The sequence below is a fragment of the Nyctereutes procyonoides genome, unplaced genomic scaffold (genome assembly GCF_905146905.1).
Source record: "Nyctereutes procyonoides isolate TBG_1078 unplaced genomic scaffold, NYPRO_anot_genome, whole genome shotgun sequence".
Classification (NCBI taxonomy): domain Eukaryota; kingdom Metazoa; phylum Chordata; class Mammalia; order Carnivora; family Canidae; genus Nyctereutes; species Nyctereutes procyonoides.
In genome coordinates this window covers 30913030-30940430 of record NW_026575139.1, presented here as the reverse complement: position 1 = coordinate 30940430, position 27401 = coordinate 30913030, and the positions used below count along the sequence as shown (strand labels likewise).

The following is a 27401-nucleotide window of genomic DNA, read 5'->3' as shown; positions in this document are numbered from 1 at the left end:
AATACTTTACAGCTGAGAAATTCTACCTTAATTTAAAAATACTTTACAGCTGAGAAATTCTATCATCTGAAGTTTCATTGACACAGGTAGAGGGAGAAGCAGGCTCCCTGTGGGGAGCCTAATGTAGGACTCGATCCCAGGACCCTGGGATCACGACCTGAGCCAAAGGTAGACGCTCAACCACTGAGCCACTCAGGTACCCTGTGGCAATTTCTTAAAACAAGATAAAAATGAAGTTTGCTACATCAACGGGCTTTTCCTTTCACAAACAATTTCTTTTGGGGGGGGTGGATTTTATTTATTTGTTCATGAGAGACAGAGAGAGGCAGAGACATAGGCAGAGGTAGACACAGGCTCCCTGCAGGAAGTGGGACTTCAAAAGTGGGACTCAATCCCTGGACTGGGGATCACGCCCTAAGCTGAAGGCAGCCACTCAACCGCTGAACCACCCAGGCGTCCCTCATGAACAATTTCTCGGTAGCATGTGAAACTTTTTGATAGCATCTCACCCACACTAGAATTTCTTTCAAAACTAGGGTCAATCATCTCATATCCTGCACTGCTTTATCAGCTAAAATTATGTAATATTTTAAATTCTTTGCTGTCATTTTTTAAAAGACTTTATTTGAGAAACAGAGTGCATGAGTGGGGTGGGGGGGCAGAGGAAAAGAGAGATGCAGGCTCCCCACTGAGCAAAGAGGCTGACTTGGGGCTCTATCTCAGGATCCTAGGATCATGACCCCAGTGGAAGGCAGACACTTAGCCAACTGAGCCACCCAGGTGCTCCCCTTTGCTGTCATTTCAACAATCTTCATGGCATCTTCACCAGGAGTAGATGTCATCTCAAGAAACCACTTTCTTTGCCAATCCATAAGCAGCAACCCCTCATCAGTTATGAGATTGCAGTAACTCAGTCCCATCTCCCGGCTCCACTTCTAATTCCAGTTCTCTTGCCATTTCCACCACATCTGCAGTTACATCCTCCAAGAAGTCTCAAACCTTTCAAAGTCATCCATGAAGATCAAAATCAACTTCTTCAAAACTCCCATTAAAGTTGATATTTTTACCTCTTCCTTTGCATCATGAATGTTCTTAATGGCATTGAGAATGGTGAATCCTTTCATTTTACTATGCTCAGATCCATCAGAGGAATCATTATCTATGGCAGCTATAGACTTATGGATGTACTTCTTTTTTTAAAAAGACTTATGTATTTTGAGAGAGAGAGAGAGAGAAAATGCTGGGGGGGGAGGGGCAGAGGGCAAGGAGAATTTTAAGCAGACTCTGTGCTGAGTGCAAGCCCAATGTAGGGCACGATCCTACAACTCTGAAGTCATGACCTGAGCCAAAACCAAGAGTTGGACATTTAACCTACTGCATCATCCAGGTGCCCCTGTATTTCTTAAATAATAAGACTTGAAAATCAAGGTTACTCCTTGATCTATGGGTTGCAGAATGGATATTGTGTTAGCAGGGATGAAAACAACATTAATCTCATTGTACTTCTCCATCAGAGAGCTCCTGGGTGACCATGTACACTATCAACGAGCAGTAATATTTGAAAAAAGTCCATTTTTCTGAACAGTGGGTCTCCACAGTAGGCTTAAAATATTCAGTAAACTGTGTTAGAAGCAGTGGTGCTTTCACCTAGATTTTGTTGTTCCATTTATGGAGCATAGGCAGAATAGACTTAACATAAGTCTTTAAGGGCCCTAGGATTTTTGGATCGGTCCATGAGCACTGGCTTCAACTAAAAGTCACCTTCTGCATTAACCCCTAACAAGGGAATCAGCCTGTCCTTTGAGACTCTGAAGCCAGGTACTGACTTCTCTCTAGCCATGAAAATCCTAGATGGCTATCTCACCTACACTGAAAACCTGTTGTTTAGTGCAGCTTCCTTCATTAATTATCTTAGCTGGATCTTCTGGATAACTTGCTATAGCTTTTATATCAGCACTTGGGGCTTCACCTCGCAGTTTGATGTTATGTAGACAGCTTCTTTCTGTAAGGCTCATCAAACAACCCCTGATACTTTCAGACTTCTTCTGCAGCTTCCTCACCAGTTTCGGCCTTCAAAGAACTGAAGTTAGGGCCTTGCTCCAAATTAGTCTTTGGCTTAAGATAAGGTTGTGGCTCGTGTGATCTTTTCAGACCACTAAAACTTTCTCCATATCAGCAATAAAGCTGTTTGCTTATCATTTGTGTGTTCACTGGAGCAGCAATTTTAATTTCCTTCAAAGTTTTTCCCTTTGCATCACAACTTGCCTAATCTTTGGTCAAGAAGCCTAGGTTTTGGCCTATCTCAGCTTTCAGTATGCCTTCCCCGCTAAGCTTGATCATTTCAAGCTTTTGATTTAAAGTGAGAGATGTGCACCGCTTTTCATCTGAACACTAAGAGGCCAATGTAAGGTTATTAATTGGCCTAATTTAAATTTGAAGTATTGGGAATGTGAAGAGACACAAAGTGACCAAATGCTGTTGGAAAATGTTGCTAATAAATCTGCTCAACATAGGGTTGCCACAAACCTTCAATTTGTAAAAAAAGAAAAAAAAAAGATGCAATATTTGAGAGGCACAATAAAATGAAGTACAATAAAGTGAAGAGCCATAAAACAAGATATGCTTGCATCAGATCTCTCTAAGCCTGTTTCCTTATCTATAAAGAAGAATTTTTTTAACAGATTTTTATTTATTTCTTCATGAGAGACACAGAGAGAGAAGCAGAGACACAGGCAGAGAGAGAAGCAGGCTCCCTGCAGGGAGCCCAATATGGGATTCAATCCTGGGACTCTATACTGGGACTCCAGGATCACGCCCTGAGCCCAAGGCAGGTACTCAACCACTGAGCCAACTAGGCGTCCCCTATAAAAAAGAAATAAAAAAAGAAAGAAGAAAAGAAAAGGAAAGAAAGAAAAGAAAGAAATGAACAGTACTGACCTTGTAGGGTTGTCTGAAAAGGTTAAGAGAAATAATAAACATAATAAGCACTTAGTAAATGTTAGGCATAGTAAGAGTTCCAAAAACAGTAACTACCATTTTTTTTTAATATTTTATTTATTTATTCATGAGAGACAGAGAGAGAGAGGCAGAGACACAGGCAGAGGGAGAAGCAGGCTCCATGCAGGGAGTCCACAATGGGACTCGATCCCAGGGCTCCAGGATCATGCCCTGGGGTGAAGGCGGCGCTAAACCGCTGAGCCACCCAGGCTACCCGTTACCATTATTTTTAAAAGTAAATCCTTAGGTGGATGAGAACTAGGGCATAAACAAAATTCACAAAAAAAAAAAAAAAAATATGAGGAGTGTTAGAGAAATTAAAATTCTTCAGTCAATGGTAATTGGTGCACATGATTATCCATAGTGATTTTTGCTGGTTCCCAATATAAAGGGGTTCCATAGACACACACTGAAATTTGAGTGAATTAAAATGGAAAATTTTCAATAATTTTACAACACTCATTAATACGTTTTCCAGCTGCCTTCAGGTACTACAAAACCAAAACTAGAACATGATAGGCACTTACCATATTATTTAGATAATAATTTACAGCTTTCTGAGGTATCTGGAGAGACCTCTTCAGACGCTCTAAAACTAAAACTGGAAATTATGACTGTATGTGCTTAATATAATATTAAATGGATTAATAATTAATCACATATTTAACAGACTATTACTGCCACACAAACCTCCTAAAAAGGGACACATTTTGTCTGTTACCCTATCTTTTGTTTTACTAGGTATAGATACTCATTTTAAAGGTGATGAAGGGGCACTTAGGTGGCACAGTCAGTTGGGTGACCGATTCTCAGTTTTAGCTCAGGTGGTGATCTTTGGGGTTGTGAGATCAAGCCCCACCTTGGGCTGTGTGCTCAGCAGAGTCTGTGTAAGACTTTCTCTGCCCCTCCCCCTGCATGCACATTACCTAAAATAAATAAATAAATCTTTTAAAAGAAATTTTAGGGGCAGCCCCGGTGGCACAGCAGTTTAGCGCCGCCTGCAGCCCAGGGCATGATCCTGGAGACCCTGGATCGAATCCCACGTTGGGCTCCCTGCATGGAGCCTGCTTCTCCCTCTGCCTGTGTCTCTGCCTCAATCTCTCTCTCTCTCTTTCTCTCTCTCTCTGTGTGTCTCTATAAATAAATAAAGAAAATCTTTAAAAATTTTTTTTAAGTGACAAAAATGCAGGAAACATTGTAGAGTAAAAATACAATTATACTCAGTTTCAGCACCCAATCACATTATTAATAGTTTCTCCCCAACAATTCACAGTACTTACACAATCATTCAAAATATATTTATGGAACACCTAGTATGTACGAGGCACTGTTCTAGGTGCTTAGAACACATAATAAACAAAACAGACAAAAGACAGAGGACAGAGAAGGGAACACTTTCAAACTTTTATGAGGCCAGCATTATGGCAATATCAAAACCAAACAAGGATACCACAAAAACAGGGGATCCCTGGGTGGCTCAGCGGTTTGGTGCCTGCCTTCAGCCCAAGGCGTGATCCCGGAGTCCCAGGATCGAGTCCCACAGGTTCCCTGCGTGGGGCCTGCTTCTCCCTCTGCCTGTGTCTCTGCCTCTCTCTCTCTCTCTCTCTCATGAATAAATAAAATCTTTAAAAACAACAACAACAAAAAAAGGATACCACAAAAACTAAAGGCCAATATCCCTGATGAAGAAAGATGCAAAAATCCTCAACAAAAGTATTATCCCCTGATAATCAGGGGATGCCCGGGTGACTCAGTGGTTGAGTGTCTGTGGCTCAGGTTGTGATCCTGGGGTCAAGTGATCAAGTTCCACATCAGGCTCCCTATGGGGAGCCTGCTTCTTCCTCTGCCTATGTCTCTGCCTGTGTGTGTCTCATGAATAAATAAGTTTTTTTAAAAAAAGTATTATCAAATCAAATTCAATGATACATTAAGGGATCATACATCATGATCAAGGGGGATTTACTCCAGGGATGCAAGGATGGTTCAGTATCCATAAATCAACATGGTACATCTCATTAACAAAATGAAAGGTAAAAATTGTATGATCAGCTCAATAAATGCAGAAAAAGCATTTGACAAAATTCAACATCCATTTATGATATAAAATCTCAACAAACTGGATACAGAAGGAACATACTTCAACAAAATAAAGGCCATATGTGACAAGCCCACAGCTAACATACTCACTGGTGAAAAGCTCAAAGATTTTCCTCTGTGATCACAAACAAGACAAGAATGCCCATTCTCATCGTTTTTATTCAACATAGTATTGAAGTCCTAGCCAAGCAATTAGCAAGAAAAAGAAATGAAAGGCATCCAAATTGGAAAGGAAGTCATAAATACTGTCATTATTTGCAGATGGTATACTATACACAGAAAACCCTAAGGACTCCACCAAAAAAATTGTTAGATTTAGTAAACAAATTCAGTAAAATTGCAGGATACAAACTCAATATACAAAAATTGACTGCATTTTTATATACAATAAACTATCAGAAGGAAAAATTAAGAAAACAATGCCATTTACAATTGCAACAAAAAGAATAAAAGACATGTACACTGAAAACTACAAGACATTGATGAAAGAAACTGAAGACATAAATAGGTGGAAAGATATTCCATTTTAATAGACTGGAAAAATTAGTACTATTAAAAGGTCCATACTACCCAAAGCAATCTATAGACTCTGCAATCCCTATCAAAATTCCAATAGTATTTGTCACAGAAATAGAACAATCAATCAATGGAACTACAAAAGACTCCAATTAGAACAAAGCTGGAAACATCATGCTTCCTGATATTACAAAGGTATAGTAATCAAAACAGTATGGTACAGGCATAAAAACAGATGCAAAAATCAATGGAACAGAATACAGAGCCCAGAAATAAACATATATATACATGGTCAATTAACTTACAATAAAGAAATCAAGAATATAATGGGGAGCTATCTCAGGAAAACCCAGTCTTTCCCTCTCCTATGCCTTTCTCTCTTACATAGAGAAGAACCCAGTCTTTCCTCCTGTGTGTTTCTCCTGTGTCTCCTTTACTACTCATACAGAACACTTTATTTCTGGTCACCAAATGTGTGGTTTTTCTCCACACCAAACAATTCTCTGCAACACCAGCTGGGTATCCACAGATCAACTCAATTCTGACACCATCTACATGGAGATACCATCAGATTCCAGGTTAAGGGCTCAGTCTTACAGATTGCCCCCACCCCCAAACATACACTTTAAATGTCAATTGTTAAGTAGTAGGTCCCCAGGTTACCCACAACTTCTGTCCAATTTGGCTACAAATTGAAGGTTCTCATGACCTTCTCCTCAGGTTCAATTAACTTGTTAGATAAGCTCACAGAATTCAGGGAAATGCTTACTTACATTTACCAACTTATTAGGGGTTATGATAAAGAATACAGATGAACAACCAGATAAAGAGGTACACAGTGCCATGTCTGAGAGGGTCCTGAGTGCAGGAGCTTCCATTTCTTGGAGTTGGGGTGCATCACCCTCCAAGTATGGATATGTTCACCCATTTGGAAGTTCTCTGAACCCCATATACTACTGGGATTTTATGAAGACTTCCTCACACAGGCATGATCAATTAGTAACTCCAGGAATGCCTGGGTGGCTCAGCGGTTGAGTGTCTGCCTTCAGCTCAGGGGGTGATCCCCGAGTCCCAGGATCAAGTCCCACATCGGGCTCCCTGCATGGGGCCTGCCTCTCCCTCTGTCTCTCAGGAATAAATAAAATCTTAAAAAAAAATTAGTAACTACATTTTCAGCTCCTATTCCTTCTCTGGAAGACAACAGGTAGGGCTGAAAATCCAAGCTTCTAATCACAGGTTGGTCTTTCTGGTGATCAGTCCCTATCCAGTAGACCATCCAGAGTCACCTCATTAGAACAAAAGATGCTCCTAGTGTTCGTTTTTTTTTTTTTTTAAAGATTTTATTTATTTATTTATGAGAGACAGAGAGAGAGAGAGAGATACAGGCAAAGGGAGAAGCAGGCAGGCTCCATGCAGACAGCCTAATGTGGGACTCGATCCTGAGGAGTCCAGGATCACACCCTGGGCCAAAGGCAGGCGCTAAACTGCTGAGCCACCCAGGGATCCTTTTTTTTTTTTTTTTAAGATTTTATTTATCTATTCATGAGAGACAGCGGCGGGGGGTGGGGGGGGGGCGCAGAGACACAGGCAGAGGGAGAAGCAGGCTCCATGTAGGGAGCCTGATGTAGGACTCGATTCTTGATTCTCGGGACTCTGATATCACACCCAGAGCCAAAGGCAGATGCCCAACCGCTGAGCCACCCAAGCGTTCCAATCCTAGTGTTTTTATTACTCAGGAAATTACAAGGATTTTTAGGAGATCTGTGCCAGGAACCAGGGATAGAGACCAAATATATATATATTTATATTACCTGACAAGAAAAGACAATTTCTTCAATAAATGGTTTTGGGAAAACTTTACAGAAAAATGCAAAAGAATGGAAATGAACCACTATCTTTCATCATATACAAAAATTAACTCAAAATGGACCAAAAACTTGGCTGTTAACACCTGAAACCATAGAACTCCTAGAAAAAGACATCAGTCTTGATGGTGATTTTTTGGATTTGACATCAAAAGGTGGTAAAAGCAAAAATAAGCAAGTGGGACTATATCAAAGTAAAAAGCTTTTGCAGAGCAGACGAAAACACCAACAAAATAAAAAGGCAATTTACCAAATGGAAGAAAATATTTCCAAATCACATATCTGATAATGGATTAATATCCAAATTATATAAATAACTCCTATAACTCAAGAGCAAAAAACCCCCAAACAACCTGATTAAAAAATGGGTGGAAGATCTGTACAGATATTCTTCCAAAGAAGACATACAGACGGCCAAAAGTACAAGAAAAGGTGCTCACCATCGTAATCATCAGGAAAATGCAAATCAAATCACAATGAGATATTACCTCATACGTGTTAGAGAATGGCTATTATCAAAAGCCAAGAAATAACAAGTGTTAACAAAGATGTGGAGAAAACATAGAGCTTATTTTTTGCTTAGTTGCTTTCAAACTTGACACGAATCAGAAATTCCCTGGATGGATGTTAAGTGTGCAACTCTTTTTTTTTTTTTTTAAATATTTTATTTATTAGTGAGAGACACAGAGAGAGAGGCAGAGACACAGGCAGAGGGAGAAGCAGGCTCCCCGCAGGGAACCTAATGTGGGACTCGATCCCAGGACTAGGATCACACCCTGAGCCCAAGACAGGAGCCCAACCGAGCCACTCAGGTGTACCTCCCTGTATGGATGTGAAAAAAGACTGTTAAAACGGTTAGTAATTCAGTAAGCCTTGGGTGGGGTTCAATAATTTGCATTTCTAAAGAGTTCCCATATGATGCTGATGCTAGTGGTTCAGGGACTACACTTTGAAAACCACTGTTCTAGTGAAAGGACAAATAATATACTATAAACATCAGAAATACATAAAGTGTCTAGTATGTTAGAAGATATGAGCTCTAGGAAAAAAAGCAAAAGTAGAGCAAGATAATAGCTCATACAGAGCTGGTATTCTTACGTTTTATTTAAATAAAATATCCAATTTCCCAAACAATAGTGATAATGGCTAATGGCTCTTGTCAGACAGTATTCTAAGGGCTTTACATATATTAACTAATTTAATCCTCAAAAAACCCTTATGAAATAATTACTATGATTTATCCCCATTTTGCAGGGAGAAGTTTCTCAAAGACTGTGTCTTTGACTACTGTATTTCTGTGCCTAGCTCAGGGAATGCTGAATAGGTGCTCAATAAATATTTCGCAGATTAGGGAATCCCTGGGTGGCTCAGTGGTTTAGTGTCTGCCTTCAGCCCAGGTGTGATCCTGGAGACCCGGGATCGAGTCCCATGTTGGGCTCCCTGCATGGAGCCTGCTTCTCCCTCTGCCTGTGTCTCTGCCTCTCTCTCTCTGTGTCTTTCATGAATAAATAAATAAAATATCAAAAAATATATATATATATTTCACAGATGAATACAACTTTTAGTTGAGTACTTTTTATTAAGTACTTTTTGAGAAGCCCAAACGTCTTAAGGAGATACACAGGTCCCATAAAAATCTGGCTGTGTCTCACTTTACTCATCTACTATTATTCTCCCATACATACCCTAAACTTCAGTCATGGTTGTGAGTATTCAATTTTCTATTCTGTTATTCCTTTTTTCCATTTCCCCTCTGTCTTGCAAACTTCCATTCAAACCCTTATACTCAGTTCTCCTTTCTGCAAAGCTTCCCTCTCCCAACACGTAAGTAAGCCTTTTCTTTATGGTCTCAAAACTATCTTAGGACCAATCAAAAACTTTGTTGTAAATTTAGTCCCATTTAAGGCAAGAACTCTTGAAACTCCTCAGGGTCCAGACAGTGACTGATATATAATTCTGAAGTATTTATTGAAAACTGATTGAGTTCAATTACAGAGCATAAGCTAAACCCAAGAGCTGTGTTATGTACATTATTCAGAACCTAATAATTCATGATGGAAATTAAAGCTCTGGAAAGTGTATGAAGTAATCTCAGAATTAGAAAAAAAGGATTCATAGATGAAGCACTGTATGTTTGCTCAGCTACATTCAATTTATTCAACATATTTACCGAGTAGTATGAGCAAAGTAGTAACCAGAGATTGAAAGCTATTAAAATTCTTATCGGAACCTATGGCTATGTGTACACTATATTTACTTACCATTACACAACTAAGTCTGGAAACAGCAACCTGTACTAAGGGTATTTTGTACTTGGGTAGATATTCATACCTTTTTTTAAAAAATGTTTATTAAAAAAAAAAGATTTATTTATTTATTTATGATAGACAAAGAGAGAGAGAGAGAGAGGCAGAGACACAGGAGGAGAGAAGCAGCCTCCACGCTGGGACTCCAGGATCGCGCCCTGGGCCAAAGGCAGGCGCCAAACCGCTGAGCCACCCAGGGATCCCCTATTCATACCTTATTCATACCTTTCTGATTGTCCTCTTTGCACCAACGAGAAGGTTAGGTAGATGATAAAGGCGAATATAACTCGGTTTTCTATTTTTCAAAATGGAATACCCTTTTGCACTATTTGCCCTTCCAATGAACGTTGCAAAATGTAATTCAGCACCAAGCTGAAAAAACAGTCAATTTTTCAACCATGTAAACCAGATCCCATCACCCATCACTCTTGCTCAGTACCCTATTGGTGCCTCCCATCACATTTAGAAAAAGGTGCAAATCATTCACTAGGGTCTACAAGGCCACACGTGATCTGGCTCTGCCTCTTTTTAGCCTCATCTGCTACCACTGTCTCTTTTGCTCATTTCATCCAAATAAACTGGCCTTCTTGCTCTTCCTAGAACCCACACAGCTCATTTATCCTTAAAGACCTTTGCAAATGCTATTCTGTCCTCCTCACACTCATTTCTTCCAAATTTTCCAATGGTCTACTCCTTTACTTCATTCAAGTCTCTGCTCAAACGCCACCTTCTCAGAGAAGCCCTTCACAGCCACCCTATTTAATATTAAGATCCTCCTCTCCATTCCTTTCTTTGCCCTGCATTACTTTCCTCTTAGTATTTATACATTATCATTAACCCATTAGAACAAGGATTTATAAGTCTCTTCATTGCAATAATCTGCAACATCACCAGCATTTCGGAGAGTGCCTAGAACACAGCAACCTCTCAATAAATATGTGGAACATTCTCTGGCATTCTCACCAGAGTCATTCCATTCACACAACCTCAGGAAAACTCAGAGGAAAAAAAAAAAAAAAAAACACTTAAGCTCTGACTCTTTTTTTTTTTTTTTTTATGATAGTCACACAGAGAGAGAGAGGCAGAAACACAGGCAGAGGGAGAAGCAGGCTCCATGCACTGGGATCCCGACGTGGGATTCGATCCCGGGTCTCCAGGATCGCGCCCCGGGCCAAAGGCAGGCGCCAAACCGCTGCGCCACCCAGGGATCCCTTAAGCTCTGACTCTTAAGTAAAAACAACAAAACAAGGTCTTATCAGCCTTGCCATCAAGATCTGTCGGTTCTGAGTGGCAAAGAGCCACAGCGGGTCTTCCTATAAGTTTAACTGGAAAGGTAACTCCTCCAGGTAAAGCTTGCAGGTAACTCGAATTTTGAAATCAAGGGACAGGAAATAGTCTAAACAGAAAGTTCCTAAGAGGACCACACCTAAACACACAATCTTGATTTTTAAGACCATCTCGCCCTCGCCCTGATAATTTACCAACCCCAAAGTTATTTTTCCTTTGGCTTCTTAGCCCTTTTGGTGCTACGGATCCTTTGCCGGTCTGGTGAGAACTATGGACTTCTCCTGGGAATGCCCTTAAATGCATGAAAAGCAAAATATACATTTACGAAAGAAACCAATTTTACTCAAATATAGGGTCGCAGATTTATGCTCTTCTTGCCACGACGAAAATAAGAAAGTTCCGACGGTTACAGTAGGATCCAGAGGGAGAATCCCTTAGGAGACCACACTCTGAGGTCCATCCCCGAGCACCCTCAAGTGGCGGCAGGGAAGCCCTGGGCGCCGAGACCCAGCCTACCCTAGGGGGCGTGTCTGCGGAGGAGCGCGGGAGGGGCGAGGGCGAGGGCGAGGGCGAGGGTCCTAGGGCCCCGGAGGGAGGCGGGGGCCTCTCATTTCCAGAGCGCTCGCGGGGCCAGGCATCATCCCCCCCTCGCCCGCTGCTCGTCCAGCCCTCGCCTCACCTGTGCCTGCCATCCCCAGGAGCCGCTCCGGCACCCCTCGCAGGTCTTCATGGAGGCCGCGGAAGATCTCGTGAAGTTTCTCGAAATGCTCCGAGGAGACGGCGGAGGTGGCCATGGCGCAGGCCGCACTCGAGCAGCGGCCGCCGAGATTTGGCGCTCTGGGCCCGCTCCTATTCCGGCGGCCAGCCGCCCAGCCCCGCGGGCATCACGGCGACCGCCGCCGCCACCACCGCCGGCTACGAGGCGCTTCCGGGGCCGCGACGGGGTCCTCCCGAGCCGGAACGCCCACCCCCTTCATTCCGTCACTGGGAGAGCGCCAGGCGCGAAAGCCTGACGGAAAGTTGCGTGGGCTCCTCGCTCGGGCGATTCCGGGGAGGGTGGCAGCACGTCGGGCGAGCGGCAGCCCTGCACTCCCGAAAGTACCCGATCCAGGGGAGGGAGGGAGCGCCACAGCGTAAAGGGCTGTGAGGACCCGCGGGGCGGGCAGCGCGGCCACCTGTCCCCAGGGCCCCGCCTTCCTGTGAGGGCAGGGCGCTGCCGTGCATGCCGGGAGCTGTAGTTCGGCGCGGAAGACGCTCGGACTCCGAGGCCCCGCGTAGGCGGGGGCGGTGGTTCTGTCAGGCCACGGGCGCAGGGGGCTGTGCTGACCCGAGGTGGTTTGGTGTCTGCAAGCTCCTGAAGGCCGTCTTCGCTGTCATCGCACCGTTTGGCCGCTCTGACTGCTAAACGTTAGCTGTCAGCCCTGGAAAAATAGCCGGGCCAGGTTCCAGCTTGCCCGCGAGCGGTAGAGGACTTCGGGGAGGCCAAGCGAGGAGGCCAAGCGAGGAGGGTCACATGCTTTCCGAAGTTGTCCCCGGGCAGCAGGACTGCAAAATATGCGCTCGGCCTCCAGCGTCTGGGCTCCCGGATGCAGCCACTCAGCAGGGTCTTTGTTAGGCGTAGTCATGCTGGATTTGGGCCTATGTTGGTGAATAAAGGGCACTCTGCACTTGGTTTTTTGTTTTTTTTGGTGATGTGGGGAGCAAAAGGCGGTGACCCGCTTCGTCAGGTCTCTTTCCCACTCTGTATAATGTGTTAACAATTACGAAGTCCTTTTCTGCACTCACTACATTGGTTTTCACGGTTCGGTGGTGGGAAATTCCTATTTCCAACTATTTCATGGTTTTCCTATCGAAGCCCTCTCTGAAATATCTGCTTGGCAGCCCAATATATAAAACTGCCCAAACATACTAAAAGATAAGGGACTGTTCAGGGGGAGATGATCTGGTGACTTAGATCTCCTGGACCTTTATTTTTATTAGACTGATTCATTGACCACTGATTCAACAAACAAACACGTTGAGCGCCTAATATTCACTGAGTATAGAGAGCAAACTCTGAAGTTGTTAGTGGAAGTGTACTGTGATAAGTCCCACGGCATCGTTACAGAAGGGGCAGGTACAAAAAGGCAGCCCGGGCGGCTCAGCGGTTTGCGCCGCCTTCAGCCAGGGCCTGATCCCGGAGACCCGGGATCGAGTCCCACGTTGGGCTCCCTGCATGGAGCCTGCTTCTCCCTCTGCCTGTGTCTCTGCCTCTCTCATGAATAAATAAAATCTTAAAAAAAAAAAGAGAGAGAGAGAGAGAGAGAAACAGAATAGCCTCGGATGGAATAAAGGAATCTTTATTCTTTAAACAGCATCATAAAAGACAGGTAGAAAATGGGTGAATCAGTGATCATGTTATCACATGACCAAAGTTAATGACATTTGAATTGAGACTGTGCTGTGGTGAGACTCTGGGACAAATTACCCTTAAAAATGAGAAGTGACTGTATAACCCTAATAAAAGTATTTTCGTCTTATGACTAAACTTTCATTTATTTGTTTTCTTCTGTTAACTCTAAACTTTAATTCTTACAGTTTTTATTTTGGCAAATAACATAATCAAAAAATTTTTGTCATTGACAGTTCAACATAAATTAAGTAAAATATTAGTTCAGTTGTGCTACTTATTAAAATTTTCCAATTTTTCCATAAAACCACTTTTTTTTTTACCATTTCTAAATATATACCTTAATAGTCAAAACAAGTTCAACAAGAGAATGTTCATTTACAAATATGAGAAGACTGTGGTCTTATAACTTTTTCCCACCAAAGTGAATATCTAATTGTCAGTCCATGGAAAAAATCAAAATCACAAACTACTAGAATAACATACTCCAAGCAAGTGATGGGAACATTCCAGATTCCTCCAATTTCCTTTGGCAGCATGACCTTTGATAAAAGTTCTCCAAATTAAATGTATATTTTTACCAAATAGACATTTAAATCTTGTCAATGTAACATATGGAAATGCTCTGAAGATTATGAAATTGACTGTAAATTACTCATATCACTCCTTAGGATAATTTTACCAAATAAAGAATTGTTTTGTTTTGGATCTTTTTCTGCCACATTGATTGGTGCTTATTAAGACAGAGCAGTATGAGTCTTGCTAACTCGAGTGCTCACCCTCAATTCTTCCATAGTTACATATACCCATCTTTAGCTGTGTCTTTGCTTTTTGAGTCCTTAACTAGTCCTTTCACTGCATTCCGGAAGAATCCGGGATTCTTCTCTTTTTTGGACTTCTTCCCTGCTACCCATGCGCTTCTTGTTGAGTAGTTATCCACATACACAGAATCTGCTTCCCTTTGCAGCTTTACCCATTTGCATTAAAGATAGGATGTCACTGTTTACTCCATCTTTGAACACTTACCTGCACTGAGTCCAGTTTAATACAGTTCCTTTGTAGCGATTTTGAATTTTGTGAAAATAATCCCAACTCCCTAACTACATAAGAACACACAAAGATATACACAGTGACAATCACCAAATAGCCTTTCCCTTCTTCTGATTTTCTAAGAGAAACTAAGGCACAAAAAGGCCTCCATGGGTCTGGGGTCAGTAAACTGAAATCAGGTAGGTGGTCTATCTTCCCATACTACTCCTTTCTTTACCCACTTGCTGGCCTGAGAAACAGGAAAATGACAGTTTAAACTTGATTTTTATTTCTGCCTTCCCCCAAATTTCTGCCATCCTTCCAATTCCACAAACTTCTTAGAAAAGGAAGCTCTCCTGTAATCTAGACATGTAAAAGTGTCTTAACAGCAGTGGCTTTAGGTTGTCAGAGATAAAGCCATGCAATAATCCAGATTCAGTTATGAGTTTCCTGAAAGAATCTAGATGTTGGCATATGACGGTTTTCTCAATAGATGAGGGATGCGTCCTCACCTTGGCTGCTCTTGAGCCAAGCCACTATTACCCCTGGAGTTCACCTGGGGCTGCAGTGTGGACCTCTTGAAATGAAGGTTGGTCAGTGGTCAGGAGGATAGAAAGTAGTCCAAACTGCCATAAATTGACCCTGCCATAGCTAAGATTCTCCTAAGTGGTAGGTTTCAGGAGGCGAGTATGAGTTTGCAGGTCATATGAGGATCTTATCCTATAATATCTCTTGTAACTCTGGCAGTAATAAGAGTAAAGTAAATCTGAACTAATGTAAGGTGTTTTGATGAATCTGGCAGTGTCCACTGGGCTCTTCTCAGACATTGAGCAGGCAGGGATAGAAAGTTTGTTCTCTTTGTGCTCAAGGTTTTGGCCCTCATGAAGGAGAATCATTTTGGCAGGGAGTACTCAGTAGTCTACTGCATGTTCCTCCTGAGTCCAACTGCTACCACCTGTCAGTCTATAGGGATGCCCAGCAGGTCACAGCTGACATCCCATAGCCGCCTTGCTATTGTCTCATTCCGAGCCTGGGCAGAGACCCATGCCACACTGCAGTCACTGGAAAGGAAAGACAGAGGCTTAGAACACAGCGTTTAAGAATGGAGTCTGTTGTTCTCTGACTGGAACAAGGAATGTGACAGAAGAACAACCAAGGGACGACATATCTTCTATGTACTTCATAGGGCCAGTCTTTGTCTTATCTCTTCATTCTCCAATCCTTACCTCTGAGAAAATGTAATTATCACTGAGATCTCCTCACCAGGCTACCTTTCATCAGAATGTCTAATATATAATGCATAGCATTTAGTCTTCATATTCTCCTTTATATGTATATATTTATTTATTATTATTATTATTTTTAATGATAGTCACAGAGAGAGAGAGAGAGGCAGAGACACAGGCAGAAGGAGAAGCAGGCTCCATGCACCGAGAGCCCAACGTGGGATACGATCCCGGGTCTCCAGGATCGCGCCCTGGGCCAAAGGCAGGCGCTAAACCGCTGCGCCACCCAGGGATCCCTATATGTATATATTTAACTATAACATCAGTGTCTGACTGACACCTGTGTATGTCCAGCCTGTTCACACAGGACTTGTACTGTGTCAGGTTGCAGAGATTACATTGGTTACAGATGCTCAGAGTGGTTAAAACAAACAAAAACTCCTCTGAAACCTACTATTTCTGGTCTACATGCAATTATAACTTTATTTTTCTATTTTTTTTTTAATTTAAATATTTGAGAGAGAGAGAGAGAGAGAATATGAGGCGGAGGGGTTAGAGAGGGAGTGGGAGAGAGAGAATCCCAGGCAGACTCCTCAATGAGCACAAAGCCCAGTGCAGGGCTCAATCTCATGACCTTGAGAACATGACCTAAGCCAAAACCAGAGTTGGATGCTTAATCTACTGCACCTGTGCCACCAATTATAACTGTTTCTAAACTCAAATAACAAGTAAAGCCAGCTTCATAAACAACAAAGGAAGGAAAAGATTGATAGCATAAGAGAAATGTAACAATAAGGTACCAAGTGTTTTCATATACTTTCTCTTCATTGTTGTAGTCCTAACTATTTTAAGTCTCTATTAAATGCAGGAGGGGTATACAAACTGTGCACTGCCCAGAAAATTTTCTCAAGGGAAAGTTTACTCATTTTTGTATTTGCTGCATCTAGTACATGGCAGGTATTCAATAAAGGGTTTTTTTTTAAAGTGATTGAGTAACAGATTGCAATCTTTTAAGTCACATAAGAAGCAATTTTAAGAATTATACTATTTCAAGGAAATTGCTTCCAAGACATTTTAAGCAAATTCTGAAGGTGAAAAGGAAAGTTGGCAAGTCTTAAGTAAGCACATGAAGCAAACTCCTAACATTATGTCCAAAGAGACACTGCTAATCAAAGAGTGGGTTATGGACTACCAGGAGCATCATCTGGGAGATTGCTAGAAATGCCAATTCTCAGGCCCCATACAAACCTGCTAAATCAGAGTCTCTAGGGTAGAGGCCCAGGAATCTGTTTTCAACCACTTCCTTAGATGATTCTAAAATGCACAAAAGTTTGAGAAACACCACTTAAAGATATCTTCACCAGCTGACTGGCCACTGTCTGTTCTAAGTCTGCCTTTTCAGTCTTCAATTTGGTTCTTAGGAGAATCCCCATATTTTAATAAATTCCCTTCTCACTTAAGTTAGTGTGAGTCTGTTTCCACTGCTTTGGAATCAAAGAACCCTAAGCTCTACATGTGATTTTTCCATGTCTGCTGTCTCAGTTAATGTCATTATCCATCTCCGAGTAAGTGAGGCTTGACCCCAGGTCACTAACTCCTCCCTGACCCCTCACTCATTTAGTTATCAAGCCATAAAAATTCTGCCTCCTCAGGGCTTCTATCACTTAACCCTCCTTTGTATTCCAACTGTCATTACCCTAAATCAGGAACTCATTCTCTCACTTGGATTATTTATTCATTCATTAAACAAAGTCACCAGGGATGTTTCACTGAAGCACAGAGCAAATTATTTCTCTACCGGAACAACTTCTGTGGCTCCTCTCCAAGCCTGATACTATGGGCCTTTCATTATCTAACAGTCTACCTTTCTTTCTAATTTTAATTTATTTACAGCGCTTTCTCTAAAATGTCAAGTTATTTCCACATGATCTTGAAGGGGGAGGTAAAAACATTATAAAATTTCAGTCTTATGTGATGTCTGAGATTTGCTTCAAAATAACATGAGAGGGGGAATCCCTAGGTGGCTCAGCGGTTTAGCGCCTGCCTTTGGCCCAGGGCGTGATCCTGGAGTCCCGCGATCAAGTCCCACATCGGGCTCCCTGCATGGAGCCTGCTTCTCCCTCTGCCTGTGTCTCTGCCTCTCTCTCTCTCTCTCTCTCTCTGTCTCTCTCATGAATAGATAAATAAAATCTTAAAAAAAAAAACATGGGGGGGGGAAATACGGGAAGGCCTGGTGCATGGAGATAGAGGAGTGCTAGCCACAGCTTAATGGTTGTTGAGGCTGCCCTTATGGGTATACAGTGGGGGTGGGGGTGGGGGAGTTCAATGTGCTATTTTATCAACTACTGTGTATATTCAAAGTTGTCTACAATAGGGATCCCTGGGTGGCGCAGCGGTTTGGCGCTTGCCTTTGGCCCAGGGCGCGATCCTGGAGACCCGGGATCGAATCCCACGTCAGGCTCCCGGTGCATGGAACCTGCTTCTCCCTCTGCCTATGTCTCTGCCTCTCTCTCTCTCTTTCTCTGTGACTATCATAAATAAATAAAAATCAAAAAAAAAAAAAATTTAAAAAAAAAAGTTGTCTACAATAAAAAGTTTTAAAAGTTTTCATTGATTCACGAAGGGAGTCTATCAATATTATTTTAGTCCTGAAGACAATAGAGAAATACAGATTCAAATTCTTTTTAAGGTAGGGTATCCCTGGGTGACTCAGCGGTTTAGCGCCTGCCTTTGGCCCAGGATGTGATCCTGGGATTGAGTCCCATGTCGGGCTCCCTGCATGGAGCCTGCTTCTCCCTCTGCCTGTGTCTCTGCCTCTCTCTCTCTCTCTCTCTCTCTGTCTGTCTTTCATGAATGAATAAATAAAATCTTTAAAAAAAATTCTTTTTAATGTAAAAAAAAAAAATTGAACTAGGAGTCCAAGAAGGAACAAAGAAAACTGGATGGACATAACATAAGGTAGGAAGAAAAGAAACAGCCAGAAAACGTAACAAATGATTGCCATGGAGAAAATCTAGCCGTACCACAAAAAAATGCAAATGAGTCAACCCCCTTATTACCAGGTAGGAACCCAAGTGAAAAGACAAAAGATATGTCGCACAAAGTACTTTTTAAGAGGAGTATAGTACACCAGACAAATCCAAATTATTTCCTTTGGGCAGTAAAACCCCATCTTCAAAAATAAATACATTCATACCTGAAATGATGCCCACTTAGAACCTCAAGACCTTCCGTGATGGCACAATACAGGCTGGTCTGCGCTCCCTGTTGAGGGGTCTTGATGAAGAAGGAGAAAAGCCACCACATCCATTTCATGAAAGGTGAGTGCCGAACCAGTTCAGATTTGACTGTGCCAGGGTGTACAGAATACGCTGTAATGCCAGAGCCTGATGGGGTGGGGGGGTACCACATAGAGGAAGACATAATTTGATATTGTCAAATAGCCAAGGAGAGCAGAGGGTGTGAACAAACATTTGACCCCATGAAGACTCCCTTCCCACAATAGTATTACAGGCACTCCTCACAGTAGTTTATAAATCCCAATGGAGGATCCATAGGTTAAGATTAAAGCTCGATGAGGTTATTCACTGTTAGGGAACAGTAGAGGCAGAACTCAACCTCTCAGGAGCACTTGACAACAATAATCATTCCTTTCTCAAAGCTGCCTTTTTGTTGGCTTCTGTGACCCCACCCTCCTTCTGGTGTTCCTAACCCACTACTTCCTATCAGTTTCCTGGACCAGTCCATCATCTTCTACCCAAACTTTAAATGCTGGAATTCTCATGGCTTGCTAAACTCCCTCTCTGTAACTATATGGCAGGCACATTTTTGTGCACATTATACTCCTTTGAACTCTTGGCTGACTATGAGAGGCAGTATATTCTAGTGGCTAAGGGCACAGACTCTGTGGTCAGACTGCCCAGTTTCAAATCCTAGCTTTGCCTCTCATTAGCTGTGTGATCTGGGGCAATCTCCCTATGTTGTGACTCAGTTGCCTCTTAATATAGGGGTAAACCTAATTCTTACACCCAGTAAATTTTTATTGATTTTAAAAAAATAATATGGCACATATATATATGCATATATTAGGTATAATATATATATATATATTAGGTTATAAACAGTACTGTTTATAACCTAATCTCCCTAGTACAAGTGAAGTTTTGCTGCCAAATGAGCTTTGGTGTCAAGCTTCTGAAAAAAGTAAAGTTTCACGTCTTTGTGGATTTCATGATTGCAGATAAAGGACTACGGACATATATTATTTCCAACTTGACATCTATTCTAGATGACCCATAGTAATGCTCACCCACTCCAAAACTAACTTCATACTTTTAAGGCCAAACCTGGATCTGGCAGTGTTCCCTAACTCCCAACCAGGCAGGCACACAGAGCAGTTCTTGATAACTCCCCACCTTACCATGTATATCCATCAACAAGCCCTGGGGGTTTCCCATCCTAAATAACTCTTAGGAGTGTCTACTACCCTTCGACTCCACTGTGGTCCAAGCCACCCTCATTTCTCACCTAGACTACAGAAATCACTTGCTGCATGCACTCCTGCCCCCATTTTTAAGAAAAATTTATTCAGAGACATAGGCAGAGGAATAAGCAGGCTCCCCACTGAGCAGGGAGCCTGATGCAGAACTTGATCCCAGACCCCCAGGATCATGACCTGAGCCAAAGGCAGACTCTCAACCACTAAGCCACCCAGGCGCCCCTCCTGCCCCCATTTTAAAAAGGCTTTCATTTTAAAGGTTCTCCAGTGCTCTTCCACTAAAATCCCTACCACAGCCTCTACAGATTTTGCTTCTGTCTACCTCACCAGTCTCAGCTCAGACCTCTATTCTTCTTGCTTTCTACATTTTAATCACAGCAGCCTCTCAATTACTCAAACTGAGCCCAGACCCTTGAACATTTTATTCTGTCTGCCTGGAATGTTTCTCAACATCCTTAGATGCTTTGTCCCACCCACTCTGTAACCTATTTAATTTCCACATAGTTTGATGATCCCATTCAATGATGGGGCTCCTGCGTCTGACTCCTTGAGCCAAAATTCTGCCTGCCTCCATTCCTAAGGCAACTCCAGCTGTCTGCCCTGGATTACTCTTCTTTTTATCGAAAATTCAGAGCAGGCAGGGCAAAAGACCTCTGTATTTGTGATTGGAGACTCCCCTCTTCAAGCATACATTTCTCTCTTATGTAACCTTCTGCTGTTAGGGAGACAGTCCTGATCCCTACCACCACCATAGTCCAGCACTTGTTTTATACTAATGGTTGTATCTGGTGCCAGTTCAGGTCCCTCTCCCACACACACTTTTTTTCAAAGATTTTATTTATTTATCTGAGAGAGAAAGAGTGAGCACATGCATAGGTGGGGCAGAGGGAGAGGGAGAGAGCAAATCTCAGGCACACTCTGTGCTGAGCCCGGAGCCTGATTCAGAGCTCAATCTCACAACCCTGAGATCATGACCTGAGCCCAAATCAAGAGTCAGACACTGAGCCAACTGAGCCACCCAGGCACTCCCAGGTCCCTCCCTTCTATCTAGTCTCACTATGAATAAAAAACCTTGCTTGCTCACAAGGGCTGACCTAACGAGGACAATAACCTATAAAGTAGTCCCATTTTACTTATGAGGAAATAAGTCTTGAAAAGTTAAGTAGCTTGCTGCAGGTCACACAGCTATAAGCGCTAAAGCCAAGCCTTAAGACTCAAAGTCAGAATTTCCCAATCTCCTGCCAGCCACCTCCAATATTCAGTTGTGGGCTACTTACTAAAATAATACAGTTACAGTCATGGCATCAGGTTTTGTCCAGGGGATGGGCTCCAGAGAACAGCAGGTATTCTGTGGCTTTTTGCTACTTCCCATTGACTCTTATCTCTATACTCATTTCTTCTAAGCCTACCTTTGAGCCTCCGAGCCAGTTCTTGGGTGAAGAGAATGTTGGCTAACTTGCTGTGACAGTAGGCCAGACCTGCATTATAGAATTTCTCGCCCTGTAGGTCATGGAAGTGGATCCTTCCCAGGTGATGTGCTAGGGAAGACAGATTCACTATCCTTGATGGGGCTGACTCCTTCAGCTTCTCTAGCAGCAGGTGGGTCAAGAGGAAGTGACCTATGAGAAAAACTAGAATTAATGGCCAGGGCCAATCCCAGGGTAAAGGGAGTAATGAGCCCTGCAGAAAACTCAGGAACATGGCTTTTTGCCTCATTAATTATCAACTACAGAACAAGCTCAGTGAGGGTTTGGGGAAATACCTTCCATGAGGGAGGTCTGGATCATGTGAATATGAATGAAGTCTTGTCTCCTTCCGACTTTGATTAATATCACTCAAGAGCAGGCAGGGTCTATCTGATGCTGGCCATGAGGATCACCACAAAGAAAGCAACACAGTCCCCCAGTTCAATTAGGCTGTTCAAAAATACCCCAAGGTAAATTGAATCTGGATTGCAAATTAAAATATGGTGGAACCTCAAGAAGGCCTAAGTTTATCCCTGAACTTCTGGGCAAAACCATTCACTTGTGGTCTATCAGGGCCCAGAGGTCCACTTACACCACAAAGACGGCTCAGTCTAACCCCTAAGTTTTTTAAGGAGAACTCTGGATTTCCTCTAGTTTTGTTATGAGACCAGATTTCTTCTTCCTTTTTTTTTTTTTTTTTTTTTAAGATTTTATTTATTTATTTGAGAGTGTGTATGCAAGCATGAGCTGGAAAGGAGCAGAGCAAGAAGCAGACTCCACACTTAGCAGGGAGCCAGATGTGGGGCTCCATCCCAGGATGCTGGGATCATGACCTGAGCTGAAGGCAGACACTTAACTGACTGAGCCACCCAGGTGCCCCAAGACCAGATTTCTTACCCAAGTGGTTGACTCCCATGTGCATCTCAAAGCCATCTACTGTCTTAGTGTAGGGACACATCATCACTCCTGCATTGTTGATCAAAATGTGAAGATGCTCTTCCTCTGCAGGGAAGAGGAGATGTGGTGTTGAAGCAGCCAGCCACTGCAGTTATATCTGAGAAGTCTGCCTTATGCCTATGCTTTAAAAATGGTGATGCATGACTTCAATCTTTCCTGTTTCTGCTTCATTTGTACTTTGTATTTTTTTCCCTGTTTAAGACTTTAGCTGAATCCTGCATACTTACTACAGAGCAAAATTCCTTCTTACACAACCAAATGGCCTTTCCCATCTTTCCAACTGAAGAGCTACTTACTGCTTTTTGTTAAATGTTCTGTTCACCTCTCCTAATAGAAAGACCTCCCGAGTTGAATCAGAAGATTCCGAATTAAGAGAAAAAAGGCTGTTTTGTATGCACCTCTGCCACTGGAGAACTCCAAAAGGTGCCAAAAGGTGCTGGTTTCACCTCTTTGTTGCATCTGACAACTCTTTTTTGTGGCTTATTTTCCTCATGCAATTTGTAATTTCTAACTATGAACTCATATCCGTAGAAGTTGTTTACCTAGGGAGGCCAAGATTCCTGTGATATGAGGAGATATGCCTACAGACTACTCTTGGGTTTGATTTTGATGTGATACTACAGGGTTTTATGTGAACTCCTCAGCTCAAGATTCTTGTACCATTTGGTGATGTAATAAATTCTCCTGCACAGATGATGCCAACTTGAGGTTCTAATATCTTGCAGATGACTCTCTAACCATCTACGACCTAAAGAGAAGATAAGCTTCTTTTCTAGGTCTTGGAGCTGGTTGCCTACTTTTTTTAAGCCCCTGTACCATGGACCATATAGTTTTTTGTGAATCCCAACCCTATGTGGAGCCAAGATACAGCTCCCCTCAAGGCCTGCGGCCTCATCTCCTGTCTCTGTATGAGTATTTAGACTCCAGACCCTAAAGCTCATACTGAGTTCTGATATTCCTGTGAGGTTTTTGGCTTTAGTTCTTATGCTCTACTATGACTTTTAAACTCATTTTTTGTTTCTGCTTCTTGAGGATTCCCCCTTTGTTACTAAGGAGTTCAGCTACAAATGAAAGTTTTTGATTATAACTTATCTAGCATTTCTATGTATTAAAGAGGGAGAAGGAGCTTTTCCTTTAACTAAGTCTGCTATGTTGACTGCAAGACCAACAACATAATCTCCAGTTTTATACTTACCTGCTAAGAAGCCTTTCGCAAAGGCTCTAATAGATTTCGTATCAGCCAAGTCCAGTTTCCGCACTAAGACCTGTTTGTTCCCTGTCATGGTCTGGATCTCTCTGGCCACCAGTTCCCCCTTTAGCACATCCCGGCATGCTAAATATACACGGGCTCCTGTCAACCAAAACATAAAAGAGATAAACTGTCAGCTCTGCTTTTGAGTAGACACTATAGACTTATAGACTTATAAGTGTGATTTTCTCTTCTATTTTACTATTTTTAAAAGATTTTTATTTAATTATTTGAGAGAGAAAGAGAGAGAGAGAAAGTGCTTGAGCAGAGGGGAAGGGGCCAAGGGAGAGGAGGAAGCAGACTCCCCGCTGAGCTGGAGCTCAATGTGGGGCTCAGTCTCAGTATCCTAGGATCATGACCTGAGCTGAAGGCAGACACTTAACCAGCCAAGCCACCCAGGCACTCCTACTGTTTTGTTTAAATGGGAATTTTACCCTTACTTCATGACAGGGGTATTTGATGAGCAAATCAAAAAAGAAAAATAAATCAATAAGTCATTAAGTGTCTATTATATGTAGTGAATTATACTAGGTTCAGACCAGCAAATCTGTGGGACACTTGGAGAGTTCTCGAATTCCAAGACTGGGGGAAAATAATCAGCATGGTCATCCTTGTGAGGGATAAAATGGCAAGAGTAGGAGGGAATTAGAAGCAGATGAGCTTGCCTCTTTGAGCCAGCTCTTTTGCTGTCTCCTTTCCAATGCCTGTGTTGGCTCCAGTGACCACAGCTACCTTCCCAGGAAGTTGGACAGTTGATGTACACACACCGCTAGACAGTATTTTCCTGTAGAGAGAGAAGAAGAGCTCATCAATTCTTCATTCTCTTTGTCTCAGCCAGAGGTTCCTGCAGCTACCACATCTTCCGATCACAAGGCTAAGGTTTACTTTGGTTCTTTCCAGTGCTGTCCTTTTACAGATTTAAGGAAAGTTGAAGAAAAGTTTTCTGCTCTTGCTCAAGATATTTTTGCTCAAAAATTTTCTGCTCTTGCTCAAGAACAAAAGCAATTTTATTATAATGGCAAACTTTACAGCCGCCCCCTGCAGTACAAGAACTGGATAAATATTTGATTATCCAGGCACCTGGCTTTAGTTTGAGCTCTTTGACAGGCTTAGGGAATCATAAGACTCAGCCTAGAAGCAAGAACTGGTCCACTTACGTCAATCTGTCCACAACTGGCACTTTATGGCCTCCATACAGAGCTAATCCAACACAAAAAGTTAAAATTAAGGAAGCTTATCAACCTGGGGTGAAACAAACAGAAACATGCACACACACAATCAAAAATGAGACAAAGACAAGACACAAATCAAAGGGGAGCTGAGATTCAAGTCCTGGTTTAATTTGTGTCTTTGTTCCTAGCACTATACTACCCCTCTTTTCCAAAGAAATGAATCCACCAACAGGGATTAGCACCTCTCAAACTATTCTTTTTTTCTTTGCAAATTTCAAGACTCAAGTCAAAAAAACAAAACCAAAACAAAAAAAAAAAAAAAACCCTCTTGACCAGGAGATGCACTTTTAAAGAGTGTTTCAGCTTTTTCATTGAACTTGGGGCTGCAAGGCACACATGCCTAGCCACTAAAGCTACCTGCTTTGTGCACACAGGCCAATAAGGAAGCAAAACAAACTAACTCATGATGCTCACCAAAAGATATCTTCCTCCTCAGAGAACAAGCCTCCCTGGTCAGTTTTTCATATCCTTTCAGTTTTAGCTCCAGGAATGACAACAAATCAGGATCTCTTCTGAGCTCTTTCTTCTCCTTACCAACAGGAACCAAAGAGACAATGAAGTAGGAAAAGTCTAGCTGTGGGCTAGCTCCCACGACCTAGCCAGGTGGTTGGGGCTGTGACCCTTGCGGTATAATCTCCTTAGAGATGTGAGCACTGTTTTCAGTTCAAGCTCCACTTTTTTTTTTTTTTTTTTTTTTAAGATTTTATTTACTCATGAGAAACAGAGAGAGAGGCAGAGACACAGGCAGAGGGAGCAGCAGGCTCCATGCAGGGAGCCCTATGTGGGACTCGATCCCAAGACTCCAGGATCAGGCCCTGGGCTGAAGGCAGGCGCCAAACCGCTGGGCCACCCAGGGATCCCCCGGCTCAACTTTTCATTGAGATACTATTTGGGTAAGAGGATCTTGTGGTGGCAAGAAATAAAAAGCGTTCTTATCTGAGTGGGAGCCCCAGGGGTTCAGAAAAGGAGAAAAAAAAAAAAAAACTAGAAGAGGAGCACGAGGACGGAAGGTGGCCCCGCCCCCGGGGCAGGACGGGCTCTTCAGTCTCTGGATCACCGTCACTACTGGTGACTGACTCAGAACCAATCAGCAGGCGCCCGCTGTGCAGCTCTCCGCCGATTCTCTGAGGCATCCAGCCAGCCATTGGCCGATGTGTCACCAGCTCGAGTCCACTACCCTTCAGCCTCTCGTCCTCCCCACCCCCAAATCCCGGGCATGATTCAGGCCCCCGGATACTCCTGATACTCCTGCTCTGAAGGCAGGATGCGGCTCAGGATGAAACCCCTTCATTTCTTTCCTTTCCAATATCCGCCCAGAGAAAGAGCGAATCTCACAGCATCAAGAGTGCAAGCAGTGGGTCTCCAGATACCACGATCCCCACCGAGGGACAGTTCCAGAAAGCAAAAAAAGTCGAATCGCTCCATTGTACTTCAAAGGCTGGAGGCAAGAAGCTAAGACAGGGCTGGTTCAAGGCGTGGGAGCGAGGGGGAGAAACAGTCGTAAGGTCCACACTCCATTTTAGGGTCTGAAATCCCGCAATGCTGGAAACCTAAGTGAGGTAGCCTTGCATTCCGGATTCTCTGGAGCAGGAAGCAAGGGCTGCTAAGGAAAAAAAAGTGGGGGGGGGGGGATCGCGAGGAACAAAGTGAGGTGCCCTTCCCGCCGCCTGGGGTCTCCTGCTCTCGCTCCCCGCAATCCAGGACAGCTAGACCTCCTCCGACCAACCGAACTCCCGGCCTCGACCTACACGGAGCCAGCCCCCCCGGGGGAATTTTTTTCCCTCTTCCTGCTTTTGGAAACAGAGCTCCGGTGAGGATTAACGTCCTTCTGAATTCTCCTCAAGAGAAGGCAATACATTTGCACAGACCTGATTTGGGGTGCAGCGATGTACAGGAAAAGGGGGAGAAGAAGGAGGAGCAGGAGCAGGAACGTGATCATCTCGCCCGGCGGCTGCGGCGGCTGCAGGAACGGAGCGAAACGCCGCGACCGCGCCGGCCGAGCGAGACTGCTGCTCCCCGACACGCCCTAGTCTTAGTACGACGGCCCAGGGCGCAAAGCCGTCTGGGAAATGTAGTCCACAGCTTGGGCGTGAGGGAGCTGCTTGCGGATGCTCCGGCAACCTGACCCTTGCCTGATAGCGCCTCGTACGCCTCAAATGCCCGAGCGTCGACGCTCGAGGGCCTCTAGGATCGTCCAGCTCCCACAGTCCTCGGGCCACCGGGGTTGTCGTGAAACCTCCCCGGTCCTCTAGCTCCCGGTGCCCAAGTCCAGGTCCTGGTTACACCC

At 43.2% G+C, this 27401-nt stretch overlaps 2 protein-coding genes across 2 annotated transcripts in view; both read right to left on the bottom strand.

The window, feature by feature from the left end:
• Nucleotides 1–12019, bottom strand: part of VTI1B (vesicle transport through interaction with t-SNAREs 1B) — a 31396-nt gene extending 19377 nt beyond the window's left edge. Inside the window, exon 1 of the mRNA XM_055304040.1 lies at nucleotides 11748–12019. Within this exon, the coding sequence (XP_055160015.1) occupies nucleotides 11748–11862 (115 nt within the window). The 5' untranslated portion in view covers nucleotides 11863–12019. The remainder of the gene's footprint in view (nucleotides 1–11747) is intronic.
• Nucleotides 12020–13391: 1372 nt separating this feature from the next.
• Nucleotides 13392–27104, bottom strand: RDH11 (retinol dehydrogenase 11). The gene is made up of 7 exons (XM_055304341.1): nucleotides 26983–27104; nucleotides 24548–24666; nucleotides 23829–23984; nucleotides 22574–22678; nucleotides 21620–21829; nucleotides 18909–19098; nucleotides 13392–15547 (listed from the first exon to the last, which is right to left on the bottom strand). The coding sequence occupies exons 1-7, from the start codon at nucleotides 27051–27053 to the stop codon at nucleotides 15445–15447; spliced, it is 954 nt and encodes a 317-aa protein (XP_055160316.1). The 5' UTR covers nucleotides 27054–27104; the 3' UTR covers nucleotides 13392–15444.
• Between the last annotated feature and the right edge of the window lie 297 nt (nucleotides 27105–27401).